Source organism: Aquarana catesbeiana, linkage group LG05, assembly GCF_042186555.1.
Source record: "Aquarana catesbeiana isolate 2022-GZ linkage group LG05, ASM4218655v1, whole genome shotgun sequence".
In the NCBI taxonomy this organism is placed as follows: Eukaryota; Metazoa; Chordata; class Amphibia; order Anura; family Ranidae; genus Aquarana; species Aquarana catesbeiana.
In genome coordinates this window covers 301,131,816-301,148,572 of record NC_133328.1, presented here as the reverse complement: position 1 = coordinate 301,148,572, position 16,757 = coordinate 301,131,816, and the positions used below count along the sequence as shown (strand labels likewise).

The 16,757-nt window shown below is 42.2% G+C and overlaps 1 protein-coding gene across 2 annotated transcripts in view; it reads left to right on the top strand.

Moving 5' to 3' along the window:
* Nucleotides 1–16,757, top strand: part of ZNF830 (zinc finger protein 830) — a 102,760-nt gene that overhangs the window by 40,256 nt on the left and 45,747 nt on the right. For both annotated transcript variants that reach the window (XM_073630816.1, XM_073630817.1), the window contains exon 5: nucleotides 5,953–6,170. In XM_073630816.1, the coding sequence (XP_073486917.1) occupies nucleotides 5,953–6,170 (218 nt within the window). The remainder of the gene's footprint in view (nucleotides 1–5,952; nucleotides 6,171–16,757) is intronic.

Genomic DNA, 16,757 nt, shown 5'->3' with positions numbered 1-16,757 from the left:
ATTTTGTGTAATCTCCCCGGTGTTCTATACCACATAGTTAAAATTTTAAAGTTAGTTTTTTGCACTTTCATGCAAATGGAGAATTTGTACGTAAATCGAAGGATATGTTGTCATTGTTGCGTACTGAAAGAGTTACCAAAATCCTGTTCACATTCACGAATGCAGCTTAGGGAATGGGGTTCCGAAGGCGTGATCAATAAGTTGTAGTTGGCTGAGCGTGTGTGTGAGGCATCGCTCCTGAATCCGAGCAGTACTCCTCAAAAATTGAGGGGTCTATTAAAGCTGCTCGGGGAAAATTAGTGAATTGAAGAGCCTTCCAAAATCCCAAACCGAAGGCTCCAGTCAGATTGGCAAGAGCTGAGATTAACGGCCAATTCCCCTCAATCAAGAAGTGAGAGGCCTGCAAACGGCCTGATCTTGTTAAGTTCCCAAAGGTTGGATCTCGAAGTCCCGGGGAGAAAAGTGGGTTCCCCAATATTGGGAATAATGGCGAGGTCAGGGATGAGAGAGGGGTGTGTGTAAGCAAGGTCAAACAGAGTTTCGCTGTTTGACCTATCAGAGGGTGGTTTTTCACCTCCCTCAGTAGAAAGACATAGCACCAAGGTGCTTTACAGAGGGGTATGACACTTTGGGCTTGCTCAATTCGAACTCATAATTTGAAGTCGCTGTGTCTATTCCAATCAAGGCGTCTACTTAGGTGTATAGCCTGGTAGTATTTGCGTAAGTCTGGCACTGCCAGTCCCCCATATTGTTTAGGTAGTGTGAGCTGGCTGTGTTTCAATCGTGGGCGTTTATGGGCCAATATGAATGCAAAAAATACCTCTTGGATCTGTTTGAAATAGTTAGATGGGATATGGATTGGAAGAGCCTGTAGGAGATATAGGAACTTAAGAAGGATACTCATTTTGAGAATATTGCAGCGGCCAAACCACGAGTGGAGTCCGGTGTTCCATTTGTCCAGAAGAGCTGACTTTTTTCAGTAGTGGAGGAAAGTTTTTTAGTTTGAATATTTTGGTTATGTTGGAAGGGATAAGCGTGCCCAAATATGTCAGTGCCCTGCTGTTCCGTTTTAATTCAAAGTTGCTCTGGAGTTGTGAGAGAGACGGCTGCGGAAGGTTGATTCCCATTGCTTTGGACTTGGAGATTAGAAAGGGCTCCATATCTCTCAAATTCTTTCATCAAGTTCGGGAGTGAGATCAAGGGGTTTGTGAGGGAGAATAACATGTCAGAGTAGGTTGTGATTTTGTATTTGGTATCTTCAACCATTATGCCAGTTACATCTGGGTTTAAACGCACGGTACCAGTGACAGGGTGAAGAGGAGGGACGACAGTGGGCATCCTAATCACGTCCTATTGGTAATCTTAACCGGTTCCCGACCGCCGCATGCCGATGTACGCCGGCAGAATGGCACGGCGGGGAATGCAAATGGGCGTACCTGTACGTCCATTTGCATTCCCCGCCGTGCCATTGCGTGCGCGCCGGCCAGGAGCTCCGTGAGTTGGGTCCCGCGGACTCGATCGCCGCAGGGATACCCGCGATCGCCTCACGGAGAGGACGAACGGGGAGATGCTGATGTAAACAGCATCTCCCCGTTCTGCCTAGTGGCAAGTGTCACTCGATCTCTGCTCCCTGTCATTGGGAGCAGAGATCAGTGACGTCACACACCAGCCCATCCCCCGGACAGTTACAAATCACTCCCCTAGGACACACTTAACCCCTCCCCGCCCCCTAGTGGTTAACCCCTTCACTGCCAGTGTCATTTACACAGTAATCAATGCATTTTTAATCGCACTGATCGCTGTATAAATGACAATGGTCCCAAAAATGTCCGCCATAACGTCGCAGTCACAATAAAAATCGCTGATCGCCGCCATTTCTAGTAAAAAAAAATTTTTTAATAAAAATGCTATAAAACTATCCCCTATTTAGTAAACGCTATAACTTTTGCGCAAACCAATCAATCAACGCTTATTGCAATTTTTTTTTTTTAACCAAAAATATGTAGAAGAATATGATCGGCCTAAACTGAGGAAAAAAAATGTTTTTTTATATATTTTTGGGGGATATTTATTATAGCAAAATGTAAAAAATAATGCGTTTTTTTCAAAAATTATTTTGTTTATAGCGCAAACAATAAAAATCGCAGAAGCGCTCAAATACCACCAAAAGAAAGCTCTATTTGTGGGAAAAAAAGGACGTCAATTTTGTTTGGGAGCCACGTCGCACGACCGCGCAATTGTCAGTTAAAGCGACTCAGTGCCGAATTGCAAAAAACGCTCTTGTCAGGAAGGGGGTAAAATCTTCCGGGGCTGAAGCAGTTAAAGGGTTCCGACAGAACTCCATTGGCTCGAACTCGAGCTGAGGGGTGAGAGTAAATTGTGGAAATCCGTTAAAGCATATTGGTGCCGAAGTCAGCATACTTTAAAACTGAAAGCATGAATCGCCAGTTCACCCTGTCAAAGGCCTTCTCCGCATCAGTACTAAGGAACATACATTGGGTGCGGGATTTGTTGGCTACATGTAATAAATTTAGGACCTTGGTGGTGTTGTCTCCAGCGTCTCTGGTGGGAACGAAGCCTACTTGATCTAAATGGACTAGGCTCGGAAGAAGGTGTTGAATCCTATTTGCCAAAATTTTTGTGAAGAATTTGAAGTATAGATTGAGCAGCGAAATTGGCCGATTGCTTCCACAAGACGTTGGGTCTTTGCCTTCCTTAGGAATCACTGATATATGGGCCTGTAATGTGTCTGCCACAAATGTTGCAGTAGAGCCTAGTGCGTTAAACAGTTTGACCATGAATGGGGCAAGTGAGGGGTAGTAAGACCTTATAATATTGGATAGTAAGGCCGTCTGAGCCGCCTTCCTCAGTTTAGTGGCTCCCTGGAGTTCCTCTGTGGTGATGGGGTCTTCTAAGATTTACTTATCTGCAGTCAATAGTTCGGGCATATGGAAGGAGGACAGGTAGGAATCTGTGTTCCTGAGGTGGGGGCCTAGTTGTCAAATTTGTATAGTGAGTTATAAAATTCCTGAAACTCCCTTGCTACATCATGAGACATTGTAACCTTGGGTCTGCGTGGCGGTACCAGAGAAGGCACAAGAGGTCGCCGGCTTCTGTTCTCTCGGGGATGTAGCTAACATCCTGCCACATTTATTACGGGACCAGTACGATACTTTCCGGCAGATCTACAGCACCGCTTTGGCTTTAAATTGCAGGAGGTCTGTAATTTGTGTACGTCTGGTAAGGAGTTCTTTCTCTAGGGAGGGAGATGGTGCATGTTTATGATGGGCTTCTAGGGCCTTCAAATCCTCCAACAACGTTGTTAACTGTTTGGTACGTTTTTGCCTTGCTCCATGCTTGATAAGCACACCGCAAATGGCCGCTTTGTGCGCTTCCCAGACAATACCGGGGTCACAGTCAGTGGTATAGTTGGTTCTGAAGTAAAAATCTAGTTCCCTAGTGACATCCGCCAGCACTTCGTTGTCCTGCAGGAGGCTTTCAGTCAGCCTCCAGCTTTTGGACCTGGATGTCATTGAGTCAGTGAGAGCATAGGACAGGAACACCGGAGAATGGTCAGACCATGTAATGGAGCCAACGGTGGAGGCACGTACTGCATGTAATTGAGCGTGAGGTAATAGAAAGTAGTCAATGCGCAAGTATACCTTGTGGGGCATGGAGTAGAAAGTGAAATCTTTCTGTGGGATGCAAAAGGCACCACACATAGATTAGTTGGCTCTTATGTTAAGAATGGGCAATGCGTTTACGATAGCCAGGGGAGACGGAGGACATACCTAAAGAGGTGTCCTCAGATGGGATTAAGGGGACGTTCAGATCTCCTCCCCCCCCCCCCCCCAATCAATTGCCCCCCGGCGAAATCAGTCAAGCGGGTTAGCGCTTTACTTATGATGGGCAAAGTGGCTGCATCTGATGGCACAGTGGCTGCGTTTGATGGTACAGTGAGGCTGCAATTGATGGGGTTTTTTGTTTCAGAATTTTTCAGTTTGTTTGCGCCCCCCCAAAAATTTTGAGCACCAGCCGCCACTGGTTAAATGGGAACACTAGGGGGTGGACCCAGCAAAGTTTTTGCCAGTGTCCATTTACCTGAATGCTGTGGCATATAACCTATGTTCTATGAATTGATTCCTGTGTCCTGTACTTTACTCTAAGATATGGCATTTACAAGTACACATTCCTCTTATCCCCTCTATCTCCAAAGACAGTAGTTCCAAAGGCAAATAAAGGGGATGGGTTTCTCCAACGAGGACACAGCAGTAAAAAAACTTGACAGAAGATGTAACTGTTATCTACTTTATCCAAGAGTGGTCTAGAGCAATCTAGAAAAAAAAATGTGTGACGTTCTACTGTTTAACACATTGTGAGGTTTGGAGCTTAAAAGTTTTTTTTTTTTTTTTTTTTTTTACTAATGATTAAATGCAATAAACATATTCAGTTGGAGAGTTATGCCCCGTACACACGGTCGGACTTTGTTCGGACATTCCGACAACAAAATCCCAGGATTTTTTCCGACGGTTGTTGGCTCAAACTTGTCTTGCATACACACGGTCACACAAAGTTGTCGGAAAATCCGATCGTTCTGAACGTGGTGACGTAAAACACGTACGTCGGGACTATAAACGGGGCAGTGGCCAATAGCTTTCATCTCTTTATTTATTCTGAGCATGCGTGGCACTTTGTCCATCGGATTTGTGTACACACGATCGGAATTTCCGACAACGGATTTTGTTGTCGGAAAATTTTATCTCCTGCTCTCCAACTTTGTGTGTCGGAAAATCCGATGGAAAATGTTCCGATGGAGCCCACACACGGTCGGAATTTCCGACAACACGCTCCGATCGGACATTTTCCATCGGAAAATCCGACCGCGTGTACGGGGCATTATAGTGCATATACTCAAAAGGTTAAGTGCCATCTTTGGGTGACCAATAAAATCATTTAGGAACCTTTCTAATGGTATTCTAGACACAATCTGTTTAAGACATATTTCATATCACAGTTTATTGCAGTTTCTTTTTAGGAACCATTCACACCAACAGCAAATGAAAAAGCCGCACAACACTAGCATTTACAGTATCTCACAAAAGTGAGTACACCCCTCACATTTTTGTAAATATTTTATTATATCTTTTCATGTGACAACACTGAAGAAATGACACTTTTGGCCCAATTTGGAGATTTTCACTTAGGGGTCTACCCACTTGTGTTGCTAATGGTTTAGACATTAATGGCTGTGTGTTGGGTTATTTTGAGGGGACAGCAAATTAACACTGTTATATAAGCTGTACACTCACGACTTTACATTGTAGCAAAGTGTCATTTCTTCAGTGTTTTCAGATGAAAAGGTATAATGAAATATTTACAAGAATGTGAGGGGTGTACTCACTTTTGTAAAATGCTGTATTTGTTGAATCAATGTGCCTTTTTGCCAGAGTTTTACACACATTTTGTAGGTGTCTTGAGTATATCTCTAATATTAAGAATGTTTATAGAAAATTACAATGAGTGTTATGAGCATTTTACAAATCCCTAGGTACAGTGCCTTGGTGTGAACAGTTTACATTGAGCAGAACTTATTTGCTCAGGTCCAAGCATTTCCCATTGTTTTACCACCTGCAGAATGTTTGGAAATGCTTGAAGGGGCCCATTAAGAGAGTGCACCTGCACTGCATACGTCTGCTGAGCATGACCTGGTCTGCTGACAATGTTTAATGGCACTTGATAAATGCAGTCTTAGGAGATGCATTCTGACTGACTTGGGCAGAAGTGTTGTTGGAAGAAATGTGGCCTCTATGACTGGGGTAAACTGTCAAATCCAGCAAGACACGTGGCTTGCTCGACAGGCATACCAAAGCTCTGACCCGGAGTTTTGTCAGGATCTGCCTGCTGAGAGCACCTGTTTGTAGGAAAACCTTGAGCTCTGTCTTTTCATTCTAGGCTTCCAGCGGGCTTTTTCGAGAAGGCCGATCAACCATCTGGTAAACAGGCTACAGTTAATGTTGCAAGTCTTCGGTTGTTGGCAGGCGATTATGATGATGAAGAGGAGGAAGATGAGAAGGAAGTGGAAATAAAATCAGCAGCACTATCGTCTCCCGTGCAGAAATCTACAGAAATCCCATTGCCTCCACCAACAGCACATGATGGCCTCCCACCAGGTGTTTCCCATTTATATTACTGAAATACAATTCTAGCCTTAATATTTTATATTTGATTATTTGTCGTAAGCAACGATTTTTTGACAATGTAAGTCAGTTATTTATTTTATTTGCAGTTATTTACAGAATTATCCTCTCTCACACAAGTCACGTTTAACAAACCTATTCAAAGGAACATTGCACTGTTGGGCACAGTATTTTCTAAGCCTTCTTCATATTCACACATTTCCAACAAATTGGCTATATGCTGGACAGTCTTTATTTTTAACCTTTTGCTGACTGCTCACCATCTGCAGACAGCAGGACCAGGATCTCAGTTTTGCATTTTAAAGTGGCATACATTTAGGTGGACTGGAGCAAGATTGAAGGTGGTCGGCAGTGGAACTACTGGATGTCCCTGTCAGGCTTAAATATATGTAAAAAACCCTTACCCTTACTTTGTCCCTCCTTCGTGGCTCCCATTGATAAATAGTTGGCTCATGCAAATTGTACCATAAAACACATTCTTTAATTGTAAATATTTTATACATTTTTTTTTTTTTTTTTGCATATACATTAAGCTCCTATACGAACATTCAACTTGCGAACTTTCAAAGATGCGAACATGTGTTCGGATGTCCAGTCCTGTAAAGCTAGGTACACACACTCAGTGGGCTGCACGAAAAAAACTGACAGGTCACCGTACTAACACAAGCAATGTTGGTGTAGCAATATTCCCTACTGTGCCTTTGTGTGCTGACTAGGGGTGCTGAAATTAATCGATGCATCGCAATTCGGGTGTCCCCGATGCAGCATCGATGCATATGACCAGAAAATCGATTGTTGGGTGACAATATCACGACTTGCCCCGCCCCTCCCGGGAGAGCGACATGAGCGTATTAGTAAAATTACTGTGTTTTAATAAATCCCGTGTTACAATCAATGAAGTGCCCCTGCTGTATGTGCTTTTTAAAAAAAATATGGAACTTCATACCGAATTTCACAGTACAATACATCCCGCTCATGTGACTGCCCGGCCCGCCTCTCTCCTTTCACCTCTCACGTTTCACGTCTCTCCTGATGTCCGCGAGGAATTCTCAGCCCCATCCGCTGACTGTAGGGGCAGGCGGGGCTGAGAATTCCCTGCTGACGTCAGGAGAGACAAGAGACGTGAGAGGAGAGAGGCGGGCCGGGCAGGGCAGTCACATGAGCGGGATGTATTGTACTGTGAAATTCGGTATGAAGGTCCATATTTTTTTAATAAGCACATACAGCAGGGGCACTTCATTGATTGTAACACAGCATTTATTAAAACACAGTAATTTTAACAGTAAGTGAAGTACAAATGTGTTTGTACTCTTACACCTAGTACACGCTCCGTGCTGACAGTTCCCTGACTTCCCCTTTGCACATTCCATTTTGTTAACTCCTAGTGTGCTGCAAGGTGCAAACAGGAATGCCAGGGAACTGTCTGTCAGCACCAGTGGCAGTCTGTGCATTGTGTGTGTGTGTGTGTGTGTGTGTGGGGGGGGGGGGTTAGTGAAGTGATGGCTGCATTTGATTGGCACAAGTGGCTGCATTTACTGGGGACAAGTGGCTGCATTTGACAGGCACAGTGGCTGCATTTGACGGGAGGTTCAGTATTTTTCAGCTTGTTTGTGCCCCCCCCAAAAATTTTGAGCACCAGCTGCCACTGGTCAGCACAGAGACAGTACAGGGAACTTCACAGGGCTGTTTGTGAGCTGTGGATTGTATTATGTGTGTGTGTGAATGCCTGTACCCTGTAGTGTACTGGATTAGTGCACTTTTTAAGGGAGTGAGATTATTTTTAATTCAAAGCGGAGTTCCAGTCAATTTTTTGTTTGTTAAAAGTCAGCAGCTACAAAAAAAGTGTATCTTCTAACTTTTAATAAACACACTCACCTGTCCCACAATCCAGCAACGTGGCCACCCAAACCCTCTCCCCCGCCTGTCAACTGCGCTGGCAATACTGCTGTGGGCATCCGGCTGCAGCTTCACAGCGGGGTGCGCATTTCTCACTGCGCTGTCCTGCATAGCCGGGCAATCTTTTGGGACCTGTGATGTGTCCCAGAAGATTGCAGGGAGGAAGGGCCACCTAGGCGGCCCAAGCGGAAGTGGGAGCTCGTCTGTAATCTTGATGCATCGCGGAATCAAATCAAATCATTGGCCAGATAATCGTAATCAAATCGTGAGACCAGTGAAGATGCGCACCTCTAGTGCTGACAGGGGGACTCCCCCCGCCAGAACACACTGATCAGCACTCGCAGCCTTTGTCTGCAAACGCTGTTCTTTGTTGGACTTACAGACAAGTTGGAATTACGAATGAGCTCCTGGAACGGAACTGGTTCATAAGTAGGGGACTTACTACTGTAATATGTTGTCATACTTCAAACAACATCAATCCTCGGAAAGAATATGAGTACTTTGTATGCAGCAAGGAAGTCAACACATAGACAAAGGTGAGAACTATAGGTATTGACAGATCAACACATGGTTGTTTGTGCTGTTTGATAGGAGTCCAGCTGATGGACACTGGAATAATTGCCATACACGTGATATTCATCCATCTGCATGATTTCTAATAAATTTTTCCCTATTCACATCAATTATATATGATGGAATAAGGAACTGCCTCTAAAGGGTTGTATTAGGACTTGGTTTAAAGTTGTTTGCTTAGCCACTATCTCATCTTTATATCATCCCATCTGTCAGATAAAAAGCTGTATCTTAGTGCCTGTGCTTATAAAGAAAAAAAAAAAAAAGCCAATTTCTACCGGTTTTAACAGCATCTCCTGGCAATCACAAGACTCCAGGCTCTCTGCTCTCCCTGTCTGATAGCTCCAGTGGGCGGGGCAGAGATTCCCCTGCTAACGTTGGGCAGGGAGGAGAGAGCCTGGAGTCACATGATCGCTGGGCGATACTGTTAAAACCGGTAGAAATCTGCCTTTTTTTTTTTTTTTTTTTTTTTTTTTTTATAAAGCACAGGCACTAGAATACAACTTTTTATCTGACAAAGGGCATGATATAAAGGTCAGATAGTTTTGAAGCAGCAAGAGAAAAAGCAGAGCAACCCTAGAGAGAGTTGACACACAGGGAGGGGGCAGGAAGACAGAGGGAAACAGAGGAGAGCTGCAGATAGCTGCGGATGACGGAGGCACGTACTCTGACCATGGTGTTAGGGCTCAGCAGCCCTGATATATCATGGTCAGCGTACAGAGGGGAGGGTAGGAAACTGGCAGGATCAGCCAGATATTTCAGGTGATACAGGGGGCCAAATGATACAACAAACTCTTTAACCACCTCCAGTCCAGGCCAGTTTGGACATTTCTCATACATGTAAAAATCAGCATTTTTTTTTTTTTGCTAGAAAATTATTTAGAACCCCCAAACATTATATATTTTTAAACAGAGGCCCTGGAGAATAAAATGGTGGTTGTTGCAATTTTTTATGTTGCACAATATTTGTGCAGCACTTTATCAAATGCAGATTTTCAGAAAAAAATACACTTTTTTTAGTGCACACAAACACAATATAATACCCAATATTTTGGTTAAATATAAAAGATGATGTTACATTGAGTGAATAAATAACCTGTCACGCTTTAAAAATGTGTGCGTCCATGAAGCGGTGACAAGCTGCGATACCTAAAAATCTCTATAGGCGAAGCTTTAAAAGCCTTTACAGGTTACCAGTTCAGAGTTACATAGGAGGTCTGGTGCTAAAGTTATTGCCCTTAGTCTGACATTTGATCAGATGCTTTACAAGCCAGTAACAGTTTGTAAACAAACTAGAAGTGACAAAATCCTCGTCGGTTCCACTCAGTCTGTTCAGTGCAGCTGATGCCACCAGTCAGATTGGTCTCGGGCTCCCCGATAGGAGGGGGGCACCCCCTTCTGTTGCCTGTAAAAGTGATTGAGGGGCTCTATAGTTGATTGGATCACTTTCTCTTTGTAGAGAATCACCAGCACTAAAGAATGATACCTCGATCTTCGCTGCAGTGATGACTGAGAAATCACTGTTCCTGGATATATGTATACAGTACATATGATGGACGGGTAGCGGTTAAAGTGCAGCCAAAATATAAAACATGAAAATCAGCATAAAGGACATGACATGTTCCCGCCACCCCCATTGCCATAGTATTCTTGTGTGTGCATATATGTATGTATAACATATATATATATATATATATATATATATATATATATATATATATATATATATACACAGTTGCAATAAAAAGCATGTGAACCCTTTTGGAATGATATGGATTTCTGCACAAATTCGTCATAAAATGTGATCTGATCTTCATCTAAGTCACAACAATAGACAATCACAGTCTGCTTAAACTAATTACACACAAAGAATTAAATGTTACCATGTTTTTATTTAACACACCATGTAAACATTCACAGTGCAGGTGGAAAAAAGTATGTGAACCCCTAGACTAATGAGATCTCCAAGAGCTAATTGGAGTGAGGTGTCAGCCAACTGGAGTCCAATCAATGAGATGAGATTGGAGGTGTTGGTTACAGCTGCCCTGCCCTATAAAAAACACACACCAGTTCTGGGTTTGCTTTTCACAAGAAGCATTGCCTGATGTGAATGATGCCTCGCACAAAAGAGCTCTCAGAAGACCTACGATTAAGAATTGTTGACTTGCATAAAGCTGGAAAGGGTTATAAAAGTATCTCCCAAAAGCCTTGCTGTTCATCAGTCCATGGTAAGACAAATTGTCTATGAATGGAGAAAGTTCAGCACTGCTGCTACTCTCCCTAGGAGTGGGCGTCCTGTAAAGATGACTGCAAGAGCACAGCGCAGACTGCTCAATGAGGTGAATAAGAATTCTTGAGTGTCAGCTAAAGACTTACAAAAGTCTCTGGCATATGCTAACATCCCTGTTAGCGAATCTACGATACGTAAAACACTAAACAAGAATGGATTTCATGGGAGGATACCACAGGGGAAGCCACTGCTATCCCAAAAAAACATTGCTGCACGTTTACAGTTTGCACAAGAGCACCTGGATGTTCCACAGCAGTACTGGCAAAATATTCTGTGGACAGATGAAACCAAAGTTGAGTTGTTTGGAAGAAACACACAACACTATATGTGGAGAAAAAGAGGCATAGCACACCAACATCGAGACCTCATCCCAACTGTGAAGTATGACGGTGGGAGCATCATGGTTTGGGGCTGCTTTGCTGCGTCAGGGCCTCAATGGATTGCTATCATCGAAGGAAAAATGAATTCCCAAGTTGATCAAGACATTTTGCAGGAGAACTTAAGGCCATCTGTCCACCAGCTGAAGCTGATTGCTGAACTGAAACAGTTCTGTAAAGAGGAATGGTCAAGAATTACTCCTGACTGTTGTGCATGTCTGATCTGCAACTACAGGAAACATTTGGTTGAAGTTATTGCTGCCAAAGGAGGTTCAATCAGTTATTAAATCCAAGGGTTCACATAGTTTTTCCACCTGCACTGTGAATGTTTACATGGTGTGTTCAATAAAAACATGGTAACATTTAATTCTTTGTGTGTTATTAGTTTAAGCAGACTGTGATTGTCTATTGTTGTGACTTAGATGAAGATCGGATCACATTTTATGACCAATTTGTGCAGAAATCCATATCATTCCAAAAGGATTTGCATACTTTTTATTGCAACTGTATACACACACACACACACACACACACACACACTCTGCCAGATTTAGACCCTCGGGGGACTCAGGGCACTTAAAGTTTGGGGCCCCTCAACATAGAAATGTAATTATATGGCAAACAAAAAAGTGAACTGAAATGAATAATAAACTTAGAGAATGATAAATGTTGAGTTCTGAAGAAGACACTTGTCTGATTTTTTTTTTTTTTTTTCCCCTCGTTTTATTGACTGTAAGAAAATTCACAATACACAGTCAATTGGAAAATCCAGGGCCACACCTGTCCCGAATTTGACAGTCATGTTAAAACTCAAATGGTAAAATTATATGAGAAGTTGAAATGCAAAACATCTCCCAGAAGCCCTCATCCCTTTCTTTGCCAATGAAGTCAGGCATAACTGTTCTGTATCCTGACACCCACACACACTTTACATTTTTTAATCGGTTCCCGACCGGCTCACGCACATTTACTGTGGCACAATGGCACTTCTGTGCAAAATCCCCTACATATACAGGGTTCACTTTAAGAGCCGCCAGAGGGCGCGCGCTGCCGGAGGCATGCCCCTGCTCATGGCGGGGGACCCAATGCGCGTGCACGAGAGCCAGCACTGGGATTTGTGTGTGGGATTTGTGTGTGTGTAGGAACAATGATATATCTCCTCCTCCAGTCAGTCCTATCCCTATACAGTTAGAACACACTGAGGGAACACACGTTTAACCCCTTGATCGCCCCCTAGTGTTAATCCCTACCCTGCCAGTGACATTTACACAGTAATCAGTGCATATTTATTGCACTGATCACTGTATAAATGTCAGTGGTCCCAAAAATGTGTCAAAAGTGTCCGATCTGTCCGTCGCAATGTTGCAGTACCGCTAAAAATTGCAGATCACCTCCATTGCTAGTAATAAGAAATAAATAAAAAAAATGCCATAAATCTTTCCCATAGTTTGTAGACGCTATAACTTTTGCACAAACCAATCAATATACGCTTATTGTGTGTTTTTATTTTTTTTTATTTTTCTTTTTTTTTAACAAAAATATGTAGAAGAAAATATATTGGCCTAAACTGATGAAGAAATGTGTTTTTCTTTTAAAAAAAACAAAACATTTTTGGGGATATTTATTATAGCAAAAAGTAAAAAATGTATATTTTTTTTCAAAATTGACGCTCTTTTTTTGTTTCTAGCGCAAAAAATAAAAACCACAGACGTGATCAAATACCACCAAAAGAAAGCTCTATTTGTGGGTACAGCATTGCATGACTGCGCAATTGTCAGTTAAATCAACGCAGTGCCAAATTGTAAAAAGTGCTCTGGTCAGGAAGGGGTAAAATCTTCTGGGACTGAAGTGGTTAAATAATCAAACTACTTTTATAATTATTACATTTTTCTCATAAAGAAAGTCTGGGGGGCCCCTCTGGCACGGGGTCCAGTAGGTGACAGAACACACAGGGCATCACAGTTTGTTGTGTATGGGGCTGTCTAGCCACACACCAGTCAGGGCGCCCATGCTGACCCATGTCCACAGCCAAAAGTGTCTACAGTGGGCATGGGAGCATCAAAACTGGACCACGGAGCAATGGGAGGTGGTCTGGTTTGATGAATTCAATAATTATTTGAGGAACACAACAATGAGTTTGAGGTGTTGACTTGGCCCCATAATTCTCCAGATCTTAATCCAATCGAACATCTATTGGATGTGCTGGAAAAACAATTCAGATCTATGGAAGCCCCACCTTGCAACAAACAGGGCTTAAATGATCTGCTACTGACAGCTTGGTGCCAGATATCACGGCATATCTTCAGAGGTCTAGTGGAGTCCATGCCTCAACAGGTTATGGTTGGTGATCATAATGTTATGATTATTCTTTGTATGTATTAAATATTATCACTTACATTACAGTGCAGCATTGTAATCTGCTGCAAGAGCATGGCAATACACTGTAGCTTGCTACGTTATGAAAACAGGGTCATGTGCTTTTTTAAGCATGATGGGGTGCGTTGGAAGCCCATTCATTTTGCTTTTATATAGCTCACATTATTGCACCATAGACCCTTAGTGTTTGGTTGTTTTTGTAAACCCAATCACTAAAATTTCATTTAACCTTTTAACATGGTAAGCAAAAAAAGGGGGGAAGGTTGGGACTTTGAATGAGGTGTGTGCGGTGGAGCCAAACAAATCCACATACATATAAACATCCTTATGTTTATTCGTAAACCAAATATGGCATAAATAGAACAATATAACATACATAAAGGCATATGGCGTATCAAATATACATAGTATGAATTGTAACCAACATGACACATACACAATAAAAATTGTACATCATGATCCCCCAGGGAAATGAACATGGTCATTTGATCAGGTATAATAAAAACGAATTAAAACCATCTAGAATAGTTGATATCAAGTAGATGCATCAAAATGGGCTTGATGCGTTTCATGGACTCCAATCCACTCATCAGGAGCAAGTGCCTCGATGTTCTGAAGGGAGATAGAACTCACCAAAGTGATCTAATATAACTACCAACTGGGAAGATAGAATTACTGACAAAAATGGCTAGCCATAACTGAGAATAGTCACATAGAACCTGATATTGAGACCGTACGATACCACATGCCGGTGGTCAGCCAGAAAGATTTTATATAACATAGAAATCCCATCAACAATCACACAAAGAGTTTTCACACAATATATCCCATGGGGGACTACATCTGTGCTCCTAGTTTCCGCTTTGACCCCTTCCTCAGCTCCCGTGCCAGACATATATCTTTCTGGCCGACCCCCGGCATGTGGTATTTGGTGATTTTTTTTTTTTATTATTTATTTGTAACAGGAAACCGGTTCATCGGTACATATAACAACAATAATGACAGAGATTCACATACAGTAGTCGAAATGCAAAAGCATTAAACCAGAAGAGATGTATTTGGTGATTTTTATCTCCCTTCAGAACATTGATGCATTTGCTCCTGATGAGTGGATTGAAGTCCACAAATTGCATCAAGCCCACTTTGATGCATTTACTTGATAGCAAATATTCTAGATGGTTTTAATTTTTATTATACCTGATTAAATGACCATGTTCATTTCCCTGGAGGATCATGATGTACAATTTTTACTGTGTATGTGTCATGTTGGTTACAATTCATACTTTGTGTATTTGTACGCCATATGCCTTTATGCATGTTATATTCTTCTATTTATGCCATATTAGGATTACTAATAAATATGTCAGATGTTTATACGTATATGGATTTGTTTGGCTCCATCGCACACACCTCATTCAAAGTCCCAACCTTCCCCCCTTTTTTTGCATATAGATAGGGATGGAGGTGCAAACCTCCCCTTGAGTTTCATTTAAAGTCCCAATTATTTCCCCCCTTTTTTTCATATTTCAACATGGTAAAGTAACTTTCAGTCTTTTTCAATGTACAGAATCCTTTAAAAACACCTGGTAATCCTGCCATAAATGTTCAGGTACTTCCTGTTATAGGGTGTCAGTGCTCTGTCCCTGTCTTCCAATTGCTCCCCTGTGTTGTTACCTTAAAACATGCTTTTGTGGTGGAAGCTCTAAGCGGCTGCACTAATGGTCTGCCATGGTAGCCAAAAAGCCCACCATGAGCAATGACCTGCTGCTGCCACAAGTGTACATAGACATGAAGTGACTGAAGCGAACTACAGATCAGCACTGGGAAGCAAAAAAAGGAAAATAAAAAACATTTTGTTATGACACACAGTGCTTAGGAAAGTTAAAGTGATTGTAAAGTTTATTTTTTTTTTCTGTAAAAATAACAAACATGTTATACTTACCTGCTTTGTTGCAGTGGATTTGCACAGAGCAGCCTGGATCCTCCCTTTTCCTGGGTCCGTCTTCTGTGCTCCTGGCCCCTCTCTCCTGTTGAGTGCCCCCACAGCAAGCAGCTTGCTATGGGAGCACCCGAGCCGAGTCACAGCTCCCTGTGGCCATTCAGACATAGAGCCATGGCCCGCCCCCCCTCTATCTTGATTGGCTAGCTGACATTGACAGCAGCAGCAGCCAATGGCGCCGCTGCTGTGTCTCCGCCATTCAAGAGGGAGAGTCGTGGACAGAGATAGGGCTCAGGTAAGTATTAGGAAGGCTAAGGGTCACTGCTGCACACAGCTTTTTATCCTAATGCATAGAATGCAATAAGATAAATCACCTTCTGACTTTACAACCCCTTTAAGGATTCACACCCGCCTGTACACTAAAATACTGCTAGCTGATATCTACATTTTTAAAGGACATTTCAATTCTATGCCCTGCAGTGTGTTTACATTTTTTGCAGCCATCGCACCACACTACACCTCACTGAAGCACTGTGGTGTGAACGTGGTGCTATTGTTCTCTGTGCCTTTGTTGATCAATGCAGATCAACACAAAGGCCTAAATGTCATCCAGTTGGGGTTTAGAGCTACTTAATATCATTTGCTTTAGATCTTATTTAGAATGTGTAGTTTGACTGTCCTATTACCTCATCTCACCCAATATAACTGTAAAATGTCACTGTTTATTTTGGGAATATTAACTTTCAATATTGTTACCCATGTACTATGTTTAAGATTTAATATCTCTCAGATATGATTTGGGTTAAATGAGAGTTCTTTGACCAAGAGTGAAAGCTTTAACACAATAACATTTATTGGTAATTAGTTGAAAGTTTATCTAATACACAACCATCTATCTCTAGTCTACACCAAGGAAGAAAATATTAGGTTAAAATAAGAGAATTACATGAAGGAATACAGAGTATATTCTTTAAAACATTAATCTACAAACATAGTTACAAGTAAAGGGCAGACCTTTCCCATAATTACCGTTTTCACCAAGGTTCCATTCTGATGGCTGCTCTCCCAAAAAGAAGTGTTTTCCTCCCATCTCATCTGTGTATATCGAT